Source organism: Plectropomus leopardus, chromosome 18 (assembly GCF_008729295.1).
Source record: "Plectropomus leopardus isolate mb chromosome 18, YSFRI_Pleo_2.0, whole genome shotgun sequence".
Lineage (NCBI taxonomy): Eukaryota > Metazoa > Chordata > Actinopteri > Perciformes > Serranidae > Plectropomus > Plectropomus leopardus.
Genome location: NC_056480.1, coordinates 15,157,568 through 15,174,414, shown reverse-complemented (window position 1 = coordinate 15,174,414; position 16,847 = coordinate 15,157,568). Strand labels below are relative to the sequence as shown.

General features: G+C 41.3%; 1 protein-coding gene across 1 annotated transcript; it reads left to right on the top strand.

The window, feature by feature from the left end:
- The first annotated feature begins 163 nt into the window (after nt 1-163).
- On the top strand, nt 164-7,016 carry trappc3 (trafficking protein particle complex subunit 3). Its single transcript, XM_042506465.1, has 5 exons — nt 164-322; nt 1,917-2,014; nt 3,295-3,394; nt 4,703-4,885; nt 6,231-7,016. The coding sequence occupies exons 1-5, from the start codon at nt 281-283 to the stop codon at nt 6,348-6,350; spliced, it is 543 nt and encodes a 180-aa protein (XP_042362399.1). The 5' UTR covers nt 164-280; the 3' UTR covers nt 6,351-7,016.
- Nucleotides 7,017-16,847: the final 9,831 nt, after the last annotated feature.

The window sequence follows — 16,847 nt, the reverse complement described above, 5'->3', positions numbered from 1 at the left end:
AAGGACGGCCGATATCTTTAGTTTTTATTTCATTATTTGAATTTTCTTCTCAAATACGTTGTTTTATTTCATATCTGTACTTTGTAATACTCGATATTTCTTCCTAATAGTTATTTTACTCCAAAGGGAGACCGGAAGTATGTATTAATCCAGATATCTTGACTTTACTGGAAGTGCGTGACTGAACTGGTGATTACGGAAATATCTGCTTAGCCAGAATCAAATAAATAAAGGATTAATATCGAGTCACCACCTGTGTCAGCCTGTAATACTGTCCACAATGTCCAGGCAATCCAACCGAACAACAGACAGCAAGAAGATGGTAGGCAAATCCCGCAGGATTAATATCGGGCAAATCTAGCTAGCGTCGCTAGCAAAATGCTAACCGTTGCCGAATTGCTAACATAAAAACTGGCTAATTTATTTTTCTGTGAGATAAGTTAAAAACTTGGCAGTCGTAGGGCTTTCTTTGACCTGTGTGGCTGGATTCGCGAAACGTATTTGTACTTGCTGAACAAGTATTTCATTCATTGTTTGATATGAAAAGGGTTCACAGGCTGTAGCTCGTTTTAGCACAGTTAGCCTGCGTAGTTGTACATGTTCCCCTCCTAGCCTGTTCACTTTGAATATATCTTTCCAAGTGAAATCCGATTATAACAAACATGCATATATTCCGCTGTAGGTCTGTTATCATGTTTAATTGTGGGTTAGTTTTTATTAGTTGCAGCAGTTTTATAAATGCAGCGAAGACACAAGCCATATGTGTAAATACTAAAATAACTTACATTACGTTGACAAAAGTTGATATAAACTGTATTTATTCATAACTGACCCTTTGAAACCTCAAGCAACATCACTTTTCTTGTACATGGGGGAAAAGACAGTAAGCAGTTTGATATGAAATATTCTATAAAATGCACGAAAGTTGGAAATTTTGTTCTTAAAAAGTGAGGTTAAAATATATTAAAAATGACCATAATTACATATTTAAAATTATGTAAGTCATTCTAATTAAAATTTTAAGACTTTTTTGAGGCCATGTTCAGGTAAATTTTGTGTAGTTTTTACTATTTCTAACACATTTTTGGATTATTTTTTATGTCGTCGCGCATTGCCTTCTTCCTATGTTTTGAATGAAATCCAGGTAATTCACTCAGGTTTCAAAGGGTTAAACAGCTCTTTTATATTTTATTTTTTTTAAATCAATGTCATTTGACTAGATTTCAGCACCAGGAGCTGTCCATTGTATGACATATTAATGTAGACCTCCTGATGCTGAGAGCTGCTCTGTATGTTCGAACGCATCTCACCGTGTTAAAGGAATTGATTATTTGATGGGAAGTTAAAGTCTTAAAAGAGTAAAGAGAGAGCTGGTACAACGGGCTTCAGTAAAAGTGTGCACCTAGCTGTTTAACCCCAAACCACCAGGGGCTAATGGCCACTATTCAGGCTATATGTTTTATATAATCATACTTGAACACTCTCTGTTTTGCTCAGCATATCATATGAGAATGACTAGATGTTATGATATTAAAAAATCTATTTATCATTTACTGCAGCAAAGACAGTCGCCATATCAGATTTTTACTCACTTACCGATTGTTGCCTCTCTGATTAGTGTTTTACTCCCAGCTAACTGTCTTTTACTGCATCTTGTGTGGGAGTTGCAATCTTAATTTTGTTGTGACAATAAAGATATCTATCTAAAAGCTTGCAACTCTCTGGTAACATTTTTATAGATGCACATGTATGTTTTTGGTTATGGTAATTTAGGGCTGCCTCAGATGGTTTCTGCATCAAACAATGAGAAGGCATGCTTGTTGCAAAACTCACCACACTTTGATGCCCTTATTCCAGTGTGATTCATTTAATTTTGCAGCACAAATATTAGGAGAACTCTGTTTTCTCTGTTACAGAACTCTGAGCTGTTCACTCTGACTTACGGGGCCCTGGTCACCCAGCTCTGTAAAGACTATGAGAATGACGAGGAAGTCAATAAACAACTGGACAAGATGTAAGTATCCCCATCGACTGTCATTAATTGTCATTAATTGTGTTCACACTCAACTTGAGTTTGCAAATAGCATAGATGCCAAGCAAGTGTGCAAGACTTGTGTTAAAAAACAGAACACAATTTTTATCAGTAATTCATTTTATTTTATTGTTTGTTTGTTTTATTAATTGCATTGCAAATGTAATTTTTCCTCCCACCTTAATAATTTATTACATAATTATCAGAAATAAAGGTTTATTGTGAAACTAGCTCAGCTAGTCATATAGCAGTTATTCGTGTGTGTCAGCACAATTCACTTTAATAACTACGCTGGAGGACTTTGTTATTGGTACAGTGTCTAACAGCAAGGCTTCAACATCACACTGTACATCACCCATACCACCTTCAAATATCCAGCAACACACCCATACCATATCATACCATACCATACCATACCATACCAATATCAATATCAATATCAATACTAAAGTTACATTAGACAGATGGTATTCCCTGTGAATGCACACATTGAGAACATAATCCAAGTTGCTTTGTTTCAGCGTGCTAAAGTTAATCTTTTGCTTGCTTAACTTACAGAAGAAAAGTAATTTTCCGGCCTCTTGAGCATCACCAAGACTCACACTTTCACACTGCTCTGACACATTCTGCCGCCCGATCCATAATATACGTAGACACACAAAGATGACATAATCAGGGTTTATTTTCACACTTCTGTGTCAGAGGTTCCCCTCTGCTCTTGTAGTTTCTTAGAACATGCAGGGTGTTTGAAGAAGAGAACACTGATGTGTGTTTTTTTAAGAGAGCAAAAACTTTCTGGAAGGCTGTGCAGGATACTGTTCTCCCACCAAACAAGATTAAGAAAAATCGATGGGTTAATAACACAAAAATTCAAATCATCCTGTCACGCTGACAGGACTTTGGACTGGATGTGCTTTGCTTTTCTGGTTGTCCAGCAACCTTAAGCTCTCAACAAGCCAAGTCAAGATGAGGCTTGTCTTACCTGGCCTTAGAAGGCAGTGACTCTGCACTGCCCACTCTGCTAGTTGGCAGCCAACTGGTCAGAGACAGACCATGTTTGGATCGGGATGCATCAGTTGGCTCTAGAATTTGTAGTCAGGATAAGATGACTTGACCGTCTGATCATAATGATCATCATTTGCCAAGTGTATGACTCAAAAATGTTTGGAGTGTTTTGAACTGCCCTCTATCTTGTTACTATAATTTTTCCCCTACTGTGAACGGGAAGAATGACTTTATCCCTGTCTCTCTGTTGTTCATAGGGGTTATAACATCGGAGTGCGTCTGATCGAGGACTTCCTGGCGCGCTCCAGCATCGGCAGGTGTCAGGATTTCCGAGAAACGGCCGATGTCATCGCTAAGGTAATTGGACTTTTCCAGACCAATCAGAGCGTGACCGTGGACTTCTCCCAAAGATGGAGGGAGGGAGAAGGGGCTGACAGAAAATGAAAAATTACAGAGAGTGATGTTTTTGAAACATCCTAACAGTTGATGGAAGGAAAAACTGATGATTGTTACTGAATAGATCCGAAAAACCTTCAGTCTGCGTCCTTTTACACTAACGGCCAAGATGGCTTTCCTCTTCGGTTTGTGTGTTAGTAACCTTGATATACAGAAGGTGTGGATTCACTTACATGTGGAATGCAATTTAATCCCATTGGTCAGAGAGGTGATGCATATTCAGTGATACCCCGTCTCTGCTTCACTGTCCAGGTGCTCTTTACTCACTACGCTCTTAAACAACTAGAGTAGACATATTAATGTGTCTCTTGTTACTTACCGAATCACCTGGCTGATCATGTTACAGTTGTGACATATTGTACTTCAATCTTCCTCTCTGTGTTTGCCCCCATTTGTTTTGCAAAAGTCAGAGTCCCCTTATGACTGACAGACAGAATGATGCATGCAGACAGGGGAGGCTGCTCTCAGGCCTGACTGTGTGTTCAACACTCCAGCTGTTTTCAAGGTGTTGCTGCTGCTTGCTCTGGGAGTCATTCCACAAATGTAACCTCATACTAGCTCAGGGAACTGGCTCTTGGTCATGAAGAGAAGGGTCATGTCTGTAAATGGAGGACCACAGTGGGACAGCGGTTTGGAAGGTGCATTGATAGCCTTGCCTGAGGATATCATGTGACCTCAAACTAGACTCTGAAACCACCTCAGTCATTTGTCAATGAAATATATAGTATACGAGGGAGGTCTGCTGTTTGTTCAGGAAAACAGATTTCCCAGATCACGGCCGGTTTCTTCAGAGGGCAAGACTGAATCACACCTCTTCAGTTGTGGTGCTGTTAACTAATAATATTTCAGTGGTTCTAAAAATACTTGTTGTCATGGTAAGACCGCGCTCCAAAGTCAGACCATTTCGCATCTTAAAAAAAAAAGAATCAGCCAGCGCCAGTGAATATTTTCATTGGTTTGACTCCAACTTCACAAGCTTGAGCGACCTTTGATTTGTGCATGCAAAAAAAGTATGCAGACACATCACAGGGACAAAGTGCTGCGGAAGAGAAGAAGCAATAGACAACAGTAATGAGACAGGTGTGTTTACGATTAGAATCTGGCATTTCGGTTAAATCAGACATTACTGTTCATTACTGATTTCAGTTGAATAATCCTGCACTGTTTTCTTTTTTCATCCACATGTCACTGCAATGTGGTTGATGTTAGGTTGCATTTAAGATGTACCTGGGAATCACGCCCAGTGTGACCAATTGGAGCCCGGCAGGAGATGAATTTTCCCTCATCCTTGAGAACAACCCGCTGGTAGACTTTGTGGAGCTGCCGGATAACCACAGCACACTCATCTACTCCAACCTGCTTTGTGGGGTCCTCAGAGGAGCGCTGGAGATGGTAAGATCAACATACTCACTGTCAGAGGTGAGGAAGCAAGTCAAAGTCGAGTCGCAAATTTGATGACTTAAAACACGACTTGACAGAATCAAAAAGGACTTGAAACTCAGCTTGGACTTCAACACAAGCGGTAACTCCCGAGGCTGAAAAATGAAGCCAATGTTGAAGTGCCAAATACTGCAGTTCTTTGAATGGCCACTTGAGGCTGGCTCTAAAACCGACACCTTTTCAATACTTTTTGCGTAAGTGCACATTGTCAAAAGGCACCTTGCCTGCCCACATGGATCATAGTAAGAATGCGGCCACAGAGAATAGGCCGCAGTGTTATTATAGGCTGGCGGATCACCTGACGGCACCAGGTGCGTCCACATAATACATCCACAGGCAGCGTCACTTGAGAACTTAGCCAGACAGAACCGGTCATGTGCATATAAAACGTGGAAGGATGCTGTCAGGTTGAAACAATGCCAGTAAGGACGTCATATAAGGAGCGCAAATGCGCGTATAGGGTGGGCGGTTGGAAGGGATGGTGAATGGGTCACACAAACAGCTGACCTTCATGCAGGACAGTGATGTTCGCCTCCCGTCTGAATGTGATGGGGTTTCTCTCTACATCTTACCATGTGCCTCTTATGCCTAAACCTAACCATTCGTGCCAGCATGTGTGTTTGATGTACCGCATTGGTTGCCATGGGCTGTTGTTGCCTAAACATAAGCACGTGCTGCGTCATCTCACCATGTGCATTTGTTTACATCACGGTAGCACTATCCTGGAGCATAAACAGCTGACGCAGGAGGATACCTAAGACATAATAAGTAGACAGTGATGACAAAGCAGCACCATGTGTTGTTGGGATCACCAAGGGCACCAAGTTGGGATCAGGAATTTGTCAACAATTCCCAGAGACGCCCTTAATAAAATGCCCAACTTTACAACAGGGGGGTGGGGATTGTTTTGTAACTCACCATTTATATTTTATGAAGATCCAAGGTTTTAATGATTGTTTTCAGCTGCACTTGTTTTAAGAAGTGGATACCATTTTTTAAAAGTCTTTTTTTTTTCGCAAAAGTAGTTGTTAGGGACTCAAAATGCAATGTTCAGGACTTGGAACTCTACTCTGAGCTTACCTGTCTTGACTTGGGACTAGAATTGGAACCGAGTGCAAAGACTTACGACTTACCAGTGATGTGCTTAACAATAGCTTGGTCCCACCTCTGCTTACTTTACATTAAAATAACACTTCACGTAAATTTATTGTAATCATCTAATAGATTTCTGGTGTAGTTTCATGAAGAGAAAAACATTTTTTGCATCGAAATGAAAGTGATTTTGTTTCTGTTTTAGGTCCAGATGGCTGTGGATGTCAGATTTGCTCAGGACACCCTGAGAGGGGACAATGTGACAGAAATCCGCATGAAGTTTATCAAGAGGATTGAAGAAAATCTCCCAGCAGGAGACGAGTGATGAAAAAAAAGAGTCTCCTTTTAACTTCTTGTGTCTCATTTAGGGACGACTGAGTCGATCGAGGAACACCTTTACATACAGTCGTAACGGATGAATGAACTCAAACATATGTGGTAAAAAGACTCTTCAGTTTCTGGCATCTTCATCTCCCGCTCTTTCTAACTGTGTTGTTGGGAGAGAAGTGCTAGGAATTAGAAGAGACGATTGAGATTTCCAGAAAACACTTTACACTATCAAAAGATCATAACATGACCCTGCTACCTTGAAGAGCTTATCTGTAAAAAAATTTCCTTGGCACTGATCTGTGGTCCAGTTTAAGGGAAAAGTTTTGTAGGTTTGTGCCTACATGACATCTGTTGCAGTTGAACAGAAGAGAATGCCTCTGACCATTTATCTGTCACCATGGAAAGTCACTTTTTCCTTCATTTGATGTTAAAATATCTGTTGCGTGGCTTTAAAGAAAGATGTCTTTTCATTTGGCCATGTATACACTGTTTTCTTTTTTTTGTAGGAAGGCTGGAAAACCTTACATCATAATGTTTTTATGTTTGTCTTGTTTGTTTTCTTTTTGTTTGTTTTTTTAAAGAAATCACTATATATTGCTGCCAATTATATGGCATGTTAATTTATGTCGATGGATGTGTCAAATAAAAGCGACATATTTGATATGATGCTTTTCTCACGTGTTTGTGACAGTGGAGAGACTTTACACTTCATGAGGTGCTTGTTGGGCAACCTGGAACCGTTTTAAACATACACACACACACACACACACACACACACACACACACACACACACACACACACACTGTGTCTGCTGTGCCACCTTGTCAGTTTTGGTTCAGTGTACTGTGGGAGCGTTATTCCTCTGGGGTACCGCAGTTGCTCTGCAAAGGCAAACAATAACAGACCTAATGCCTCTCTTATGTTTGTTCAGGGTACATGGAAGCAATCTGTGTGTGGGGGTGTGTGTGTGTGTGTGCCGAAAACGAAAGGCTGCCTTACTAAACTCACCAGTTCTTGGTTCTGGTTGTCACACCTGTGAATGGCTTTCCATCACCCTAAAGTAACAAACAGAACTTCTCATTTAGACCCACTGCACACCTCGTCAATAACTGAAAACACAGGTGGCCATTCACACACTCACACACTCCCACACACACACACACACACACACACATGCACATGTCATCCCCGGCCTGTCTTTAGAGTTAAAAGTCTGTTGTGGATACCAGGAGAACATTAGCCATGTTTTTCTTATTCTTTGTCTTTTTTTGTTTTATTGTGTAACAGAACAATAACATTAGTACTAAACTCACGAGTCTGCTGAAAGCACTTAGAGGATGAGATTGTCAGATATGGATTTCCTTTTGGAGAAATCTGTCAGCTATTAGCCGTTGGAAACCTTCGGGGCGCCACACATTTCTATTTTACAGCTGCTATTACATGAACGCATTTCTGCTTTTACAGCTTTAGAATTCAGGCACTTGAAGTAAAATTCTCCAAATAGCCACCAGAGGTTGCTGTTTACATTACATTCCTTAGCTGCAGGCAGCATCGTTCTCAGTGCAAGGCTTAAGTGGGTTATTGTGGGAGAAAAACATTCCCTTATTTGTGGGAGTGAAGGCTAGAGCTGCCAGAAAACATAAATAAAAGGTTCATTTTCAGATTATGAATATGGGAGGAGCAGACAAATCGTAGTAGTTGAGCAGTTTCTGATGCCAATATATGGACTCTAAGCTTTGATTTGGCTGGAGATAAGAGAAACCATGACAACATGGAGAGTTTGTACTTCATAATGTTGGGGAAGATGTATTAGATGGGATTTCTTCGTATTATTTACTGTCTTAAGCCTCTGCCCACTCCTGTCTGGGGTACTGCTCATTTAAAAGGAGAAAGAGTGGAAAGTGGAAGCACCCTGATGACAGCTGTCGGCTTGCAATAAGCCTGGTGGGCCATTAGGCGAGCTCTTAGCACATTACGTGCACATATCTATGCACCCTGTAGGCCCGTGATGTGGATGTTGGATTGAGAGCAGGCAGGAAATAGTTTTTGTGCAGAAGCTCGATGTAAATGACTTGGCAGAATTAGAGCCGTGTACCTGGGGGATGGACGGACAGCTGGGTTTGTGTACTTGTGAAAACCTGTATCACTCTGCCATATGCTCGCAGGAATTTGACTTGACGAACACACGTATACACACATACTGTACATGGAGGCCAAAGTGAGGGTGAATTTATTACAACCACTGTACTCACAGATAGGTGTTAATACACACTAGAAGGACCTTGTCTAAACACGCAAATAGCCCGTTTCTCTGTCTCTCACCACTTCACAGGTCCACCAATATGTCTATTGAGAGTTTTGTGTTGATTTTTTTGCAGTTTTACCCCTATAAACAAAGTATGAAGACTACAAACTAACTAACGCTCCGTTATTACTTCACTCCTCATAACCTGTCCATCTGGGATTACGTTTGCGAGACTGCAGATGTTGTTGCAGAGTAAAAACACACTAAGGAAGAAAAAAGAAAATAAGTTGTAGTTGAGGCACTTAAGACTCTCTCCGAGCCATGAGGAACTGCTTCGGAGAGGCTATTTTTATCTATTGTTTCCCTCTCCTCTCCTTTCTCTCTCTCATCGTTCTTTAAAACACACACACGCACTCTGTGAGAGGGACGTTTCCTGTCACTCATATCTCAGACACAGTTTGGTGTCTCGCATCATTTTTATTTGTTTTATTTATGTCAAAGTCATTAATATTATTTATTGCAGCTGCTTATATTTTTGGAAAACTTTATTAGGACAGACCTGGAAAACAAGTAGCAAATGTTACGGGCCTGAGACAACGTGCGCCGATCTGCTTTAAGCCAGCTAAACGTTTCCATGTGGCCTTTATGGGAAACAAATGGTGAAAGGCACGCTGTGACAGTAAAGCCCAGCGCACAGCCTGGTATTGACCTGCGCTTATTGAATACCGCATCCCTTTCTTCTACCTCCACTCGATCCATTTCCATCCACCACTTCTCCTAGTTTTCCCACTTTGTTTTCTCTGCCATTGTTTTGATCATTCCTTCCATTTTCGTAGTCTTGTTAATGTTTTGCTGATGTGCTCAAGGAAAGCCAGCAACTCTCTAAATCATAGAGAGGATGTGTGATAGGCAACCTTTTGGGAATGTCCCACATCTGATGCAAAACTGTTGTCTCTAGAGTGAGGTAAGACAAAAGATGCAGTCACCCGGGATTTCCACAGGTTTCCGGAGTGTGTGTTTTGTGTCTGGTCAGTGGAAAGAGTGAAGATGACAGCAGGACAGACAGCACTTTTTGACAAGAGAATGCAGTGAGTCAGCAAAAGAGTGCATTCATGGTAAAAATCCCAGACAGACTGAATAATGTTCCCAGGCAGTGAAGCGGTGGGAAGAGGTGGTTGATTTAATGAGTGTGTCTCTGGAGCGCACCTGAAAAGATGCTCACATGAACATGGAGAGTTGTTACATAATTCACAGGCTCTACACTTGTCTGCTAAAACACATCCTGTTGTCCATGGTGAAAGTGAGATTTTGGCGGTTTGAGGGGATGTTCATTTGGGATCTATGTGCATAAACACCAGTAAATAAACGTGGATGTGGTTTTGAGGGGTAATTATGAGTTGATTGGGTATTCAGTCACATTATGTACCCACTGAAATCTGCTGCTGCATCTGCAAGCCATTTGGAATATGAATCATCACCCACTTCCAGACAAACTGTTGAGCACTTCCTATAAATCTAATAACTCATGCATTGCTCAACCATTTAGCATGGACCACACATCCCAAAGAAAGTGAGAAGTTTTTAGGCCTCCTGAAGTTATGTTTGGGTCATCAGGAGTGTTGGCAGGAAGGGTGAAATGAGAAACAAAACAAGTGAAACACACTTTTCTCCAAGCTCTAAAATAAAAGCATGGAGCACATCCAGTGAACCCGCTCAGTAAAATCCTGGATCACCACTGTCACGAGGGATTCGTGTTAACAAAGAAAACATCTTCTCAGCAGGAAGACATGTCAGGTTGAAGTTGATCCAACACCGGGTCTCTTTTCTGTCTCACAAGTGACCTGGCCTGTTCCACGAACGCTTCAGTTGGAGCCCTGGAAGACGCCGAGCCATTTAATGCCTTGTTTTTAGTTTTTCCTCCTTCCCTTTCTTCCAGGCTTTTTGGATGGGAACTGCTAAGCTTCCTTCACTCTGCTTCCAATTTCCTCTTGCTCTTTTGTTCTTCCTCTTTTCTCCAGGATCTGATGAAGAGGAGTTTTTAGACGTTCCTGATGATACAGGTTTTACCCCTTCCAGATCCTCTTTATCTTTGAGCCTCATTTTCCCACAATACGCTCAACTTTTGTCTTGTTTTTCTCCTTCTTTTCTTCCCCTTTTTCCTGACCCCGCAGCCGTTCGAGCTGGAGTTTATGTAACAGCAGCAGAACTTTCCAGCTTGGAACGGCCTCACTTGAAGATGGAGCAAAGAGAATGAGTGGGAGAGAAGGGAAGAAAAAAAAGTGTAATGTAATATTACACTGGCTAGTGCTGAGGTCAAACGGCATCTCACCTTTGACTTCATTATTCCAGGGCCGTTTCCTCTAAATGCATATATGTAAGCATATATTTAGATCACTCTCCCAGGCAGTAACAAATACGTTAATTCCAATTGAAAAGCAGGAATGTGAAAGTCCTGGTTTGCCCTGGACTAAAATCAATCCAGGCTTCCCTCCCAGAGCACAGGACTGCCTCGAGGCTGCACACCAGCTGCACTGGACGGGATATCACCGCTCACCACTGCCAAGCATGAACCGACCTTGTGTGTGTGTGTCACATTAAAATTTTGGAGTGACAAAACACACATCATATATTGATTAGAGCGAAGTACTTCTGATGACGCATGTCTCCCCAGCAGGTCATCTATCTAACTCTTAAAGCATGATATCCGAGCTAATATCACAGCATAAATCTAGACCCCAGCCCGAAGGCTTTATGTCTTTAGCAAGTCATTTATTATTCGCCCACTTCAAGCACCTTTCACACTAGTCAATGTGATTGTAAGGGGTCTGGATGTCCTATTATACAGGCTAGACATTTCAGTCTAAGTATGACTTTCCATATAAAACACCTCAAGCTGTCATGCTGGAGAAGACTGACTGGAATCTGACAGCTGGAGGTTCATGAAAAGTTCCCAGAGTGGGAGATGCTTAATGGGGCATTATTAATGATATTCCCATTCAGCTGTTTAATGCAATCTTAGAATTTTTTCCAAATAAAATGAAAATGTCGAAATTAATTAAACACATTAAATGATATCAAAAAAGGCTTTGAAGAAATCAGGCAAGTTGTATGGATGAAAAATGCCCTTGGGATTTTTTTTAGTGCACCAAAAAAAAACAACTTTGCAGCTATTAGATCCCACATTAGCATTAGGGCTGGTACTTTTCTGAAAATTTTAATGTGTAAATGTAAACTTTGACCTGCTTGTGCTCCAATAGAAAAGTCCCCTAACCCTCGCCAAAAACAGGGGGATTCATATTCTGGGGAATATGAATGGCAAAACCTTATGGCAAAACATCCAATAGCCTGATTGTTGAGATATTTTTGTCTGGACCAAAGTGGTGCTTTTAGTGGCCTCGCCATTTCTAGAGCATCGCTGCAAGTGTAACTAGTAAAACTTTTCCTCCTTTTAACTCTGCTACAGAAGGCAAAAGTCTATCATTTCTGCTCTTTAACTTTTTTGTCATTAAGGACGAGGCCAGACAAATGTTCACATTGTCACTCAAGGTATTATTTTCATCAGGTGTAGTGTTACTCCATCCCAGTATTGCTGGAGTCTTTGGTGGTGTGTCTGCCCAACTGTGAAGCCTTCAAAGTCTGTGTATTGTTGCTAAGTTTAAGACCTCTTGTTCACCTGCTGGGCGGTGATGCAAAGGCCTCTGGGTGATGAGAGATTTCATGTTTTGGGCTGTATTCATTGGAAGGGCCAATACTAAGCGTAAAGCATGCCTCATCACTAATCCATAAAAATAATCCATTGTAGTGCGCACGCATCTAGTACAGCAGGAGGGATTTTCTCTGCAATTTTAATGTCTGTCGTGCAAGTCTTGCCTCCAGGTGTATGATTCTCTGATTTATGCTAACTGTGGGTTTCTGAGCACCCCATTAGCACAAGAGAGGATGTTGTCAGCACAGGAAAGGACTTGACTTTGTGTGCGTCTGAGAAAGTGCAAGAGGACATGCATGTCCTTCAACTACAACATATGCATACATATATTTAGGATGCATAATGGGACTGTATTCTCAAATGGCAGTGTTCATGCCAAACATGTGTAGCTGAATGTTCAACTTTTGCCTTTTCCATTTCCTCGCTCATGTCATTCAATAATGTGAGCACTGCGCCAAAAGTTCTTCTTAATTTTTATAGCGTTGAAATCTTGATGTTTGTGTCTGCGTGCATGTGTAGATATTGTAGAGGATTACTCCCTACATATGTGTGCATCTGCTTCACCTATGCGCCTCCCTGTGTGATTTTGTTACTCATTCACTGCAGAGGTGCTGAAAGCGCTCTCGGTGGGCCTCATAACGCACAAACCTTTTTCCAATTAGCTGTCCAGGTTGGGCTCAGTGGTGCTTAGATCTACTGTAAATCTGACCCAGACAAAACACCCACCGGGCCTGCTCCAAAGGGACACATAGAGAGAGGAAGACGGAGGAAGCTGTCAAGAGCTGTGTAGCATTTTGTCGGATGGTTTCCGGGCCTCTCCTGCTGCAGGTCAGTGTCTAGCCCTCCGACTGTCAGCATCCACATCAGTTAGCCAGTTTAAGGACAGTCATATGGTTTCATGCAGGGAGAAATTAAAAAGCCAGACAGATTCTGATCTGTGTGGCCATGTTACAACCACACACATGTATGTATGCAGCCACAAACTGTCCCACACGCAACTATCAAATCTTTTCTGTCTATACTGCCTGGATCAGAAGCATGCCTCATGTCAGCAGGAGGGTCTGTTGTTTTCAGTAAACAGCGGTGCAGCCGACTGTCACCAAGTGAGATTCTCTTCGGGTTTACTAGTCTTTCCAGCCCGCTGTCATCTGAGAACACTGTGGTTTATTTTTGAGTAACTATGAACCCATTTTGTTGTTAATATGTTGAGAGACCATGTAATTATTCCCTATTTCCCCTTCTTTAATTCTATGAAAGCACTTCTTTGATTCAGACATTCAACCGTAACCAGTTAAACCAAAATTATATTTCAAAGAAACAAAGAAAAGTGAAACATAATTACTGAAAACAATCTGTTTTCAGAATACTGCATTTGGTTTCTTTTGCACTCAGTTATGCAGCACGCACCATGGAGACATTTGTAGTGGACATAAAAGCCAGTGGAGCTGAGCATATGAAACCTGGATGCCCTTGGAGATGTGCTTTGGAAGACAAAAGCATTACTCCAACTGTAAGGAAGCATCCAACATTTTTTTTCTTTTCTTTTTTAACTTTTATCTCTCCTTTGTCTTTCTCTGTTTTATCAATTTCTTGGCAGGTGTGAATGATTTCAGACCGATGATGCTGTGAGAAAAATGAAGACGTGGTCTCGGCCAAGATAAAAGTGATGACATTTTGTTTTGAGCAGTATGTTTGTCTGGTATTAGCACAGACTGTATAAAAGAAGTGGACTAGCCTCCGGATCCGAAAAGTGAAGCCAGAGGGGAATTGCCTTATACCTGCATTCTTTTTAACGGCCAGCAGGGGGCGACTCCACTAATTGCAAAAAAAAAAGTCTGATTGTATAGAAGTCACTGAGAAAATGAGCTAACTTGATTTTTTTTTTTACCTCAGTGAACAGTTTACTAATATGTTAATGGTCTCTAGCGCTAGTGTCTTCAATACAGCATGATGTTCGTTTAGTAAATGGTTCCATTTAGAGTAAAATAGATCATAAAGAAGGCTACCCTGCAACGGACAAGTTGCTACTGTAACGACTTGTCAAGTGGGAAGTCTCTTATCAAATAATGATCATTTCTTGCACCAAAAAACATGTTGGCGACAGCTAAAATGTCAAACTTGAGGCTTCTCATAGTTGGTATAAATTTTGTTATTCAAATAGTTTAATTTATGGGAAACACAAAAGAAGTTCTAAACTGTAACATATTTTTTACATCACCTACAAAACCGTCAAGGTTAAGGTAAAATCATAAATGATCTCACTGATGTTGATATAGTTTGTAGTAATGGGATGTGCTGCAACAAGAATTCAGTTGAAACACTTCATCAACTTTAACACCTGAGGCCAGAAGCAGCAACCATCCTGATGGCGACACCTTTACCATGAATGCTCGATCTGCTAGGGTGGACCTGGTAATGGAAGCTCAAAGAGCGGACTGTTCAGAGACACAACCCCCCATTCACACCAAGCTCCGGTGCTGCATGGTCTGGTTCAACTTTACAACATGAAGGGGGGTCTTAAAACATGCCCTGTCACTACTCAACCTCCCAAAAATGTCACTGATTTTAACATACACACACACACCTGCCCATGGCTCACCAGTCTTTGACACATGTTGGGAGAAAGGTGGGGCTGTAGTTGTAGCAGGGTATTTATGATATCATGACATCATCAGGCCAGGTGATGGAGTGCTGTGTCATGCTTTGTTTGGTTTTCCAGCTCTAACTGTACTAGCAATAACACCAGCTCTGGGAGAAACATGTCAGCGGAGGATCTTACTGAGATTGGCGCACAACTGTGAGGAGAGGAAAAGAACATAAAATAATAACCCAGGGGGTAAATGTGTTCGGAACAAATTCAGGTTTGAATATAAGTGCGTAATTATAACAAGGTGCCGTCAATCACAGTGTCAGCTCCCTCAGCCAGTGCCCTCACACTTTAGTGACCCCTGACCTCTCACGCACCACAGCACTAACATTGTGCTCCTTGTAACCATACACTGTATATAAAGATTAATTCACAGTGTATGCTTGTGACACATGACGTACTTCTCTGCATCTTCATATTCAACATACTGGATGATGGTTACATACATACATTATATACTGTGGAGCCAAATACACACCTGAAAGTTAATTTGCTTTAAAGGACTGTGCCACCAATTTGTTTTAACCCATTTTTTTTACTCCAATATAAGGACATTTCACATATTTTTAATTAATTTTAATTAATTCATAATTTGATTTTTTCATATGTTTTTACATGTATTTTCTACCATTGAGGAAGCCACTGATTGACGTTTATTTGTGTTAACTAAAAAAAATGACTAAAAAGGCTTTTCTTTCTAAGACCATTGCCACAGAGTCAACATTTTCAGCAGGGATATATGAAGTGTCTAACAGTGTAATTTCTTGCAGTGGCAGGGCGCGTGTGCAGGCTACTCCTTCACCTGCATACGAGTTCGTGTCGCGCGCGCGCCCCTCCCCCCCCCCCCCCCCCCCCCATGCACCGTCAAAACAATGGAAAGATGCACCTCAAATCCTGCAGCTCACCTTCCGATTTTAAATCAGTTCGGGACAGAGCACCGCTAAATGTTCCCTTTGCAAACGCACAATTAAGGAGAGGACTGGGATGTCAAACTGCAACAGACATCTGCCACAGTTACACCCAAAAAAGTAAGTGAAATGCTTTCGTTAGCTAGCTAGCCAAAGTTAGCTTCTGCAGTGCCGTAATCATAAATACACGAGGTTTAACCCAGATAGCAATAACGAAGGTGGCTACTTAATGTGCAGAATCGCGTGCATGTTAGGTAGCCACGTGCTTTGTTGTTATTGGGCTTAATGGAGTGGACAAACAGGAAGCTGGCAGTCAGATCAGGGGGTAGGATATTTCTATTATATTCTGATGGTGTGAAAAGTTCATGTGTAATGTGTGCTCGTTACTATGGTTTTATATTTCTGTTAAGCAGCATAGTGTTAACCGCTTTACTTCTGACAAAGTTCTTGTAATTTGTGTAACATTTCAAATTGCTCATTGCCTTACTCTTCACGTTTTTGAAAGAAATTGCACAAAGTTCAAAGGTTTAAATACATGTGGAAGGTCTAAGAAAGCAGCACAAGAAAAGTGATGCTGATCCAGGTTTTAAAGGGTTAATGTAGAGCCACTTTTATCTGTATATCAGCTCTTTGAAGGATGACTTGGACTTGGGACTCATACTCAGGTACTGGTGACTTGACTCTGACTCGACTTTGACTCTTCTTTGGACTTGGACACTGGTGACTTGAGACTCGACACAGACTTGGGTCGGTGAGTCGAGTTCAACACTGCAAGAGGGAGCGAAATGCTGTTGGACAGAGTGATAAATACATGAATATATCAATGAAGGGGTTGTCAAAGTGTAACCCGGCGATCTTTTCCAACCATTACAAACAACAAACAAAAAAAGTCCACCGAGACCACCAATATTTAGTGCTACCACGAAAATAAGAGAATGACTGTGGTCGGTGGTGCAAGGTGTATGCTTAAATCAGCAAGGAAAGA

What these genes read in the sequence shown, in the direction of transcription:
- trappc3 (XM_042506465.1), top strand. Translation starts at nt 281, where the DNA reads ATGTCCAGGCAATCCAACCGAACAACAGACAGCAAGAAGATG. An exon ending in CAACAGACAGCAAGAAGATG is followed by an intron (nt 323 to 1,916) that starts GTAGGCAAATCC and finishes TCTCTGTTACAG; the next exon opens with AACTCTGAGCTGTTCACTCT. An exon ending in TCAGAGGAGCGCTGGAGATG is followed by an intron (nt 4,886 to 6,230) that starts GTAAGATCAACA and finishes TTTCTGTTTTAG; the next exon opens with GTCCAGATGGCTGTGGATGT.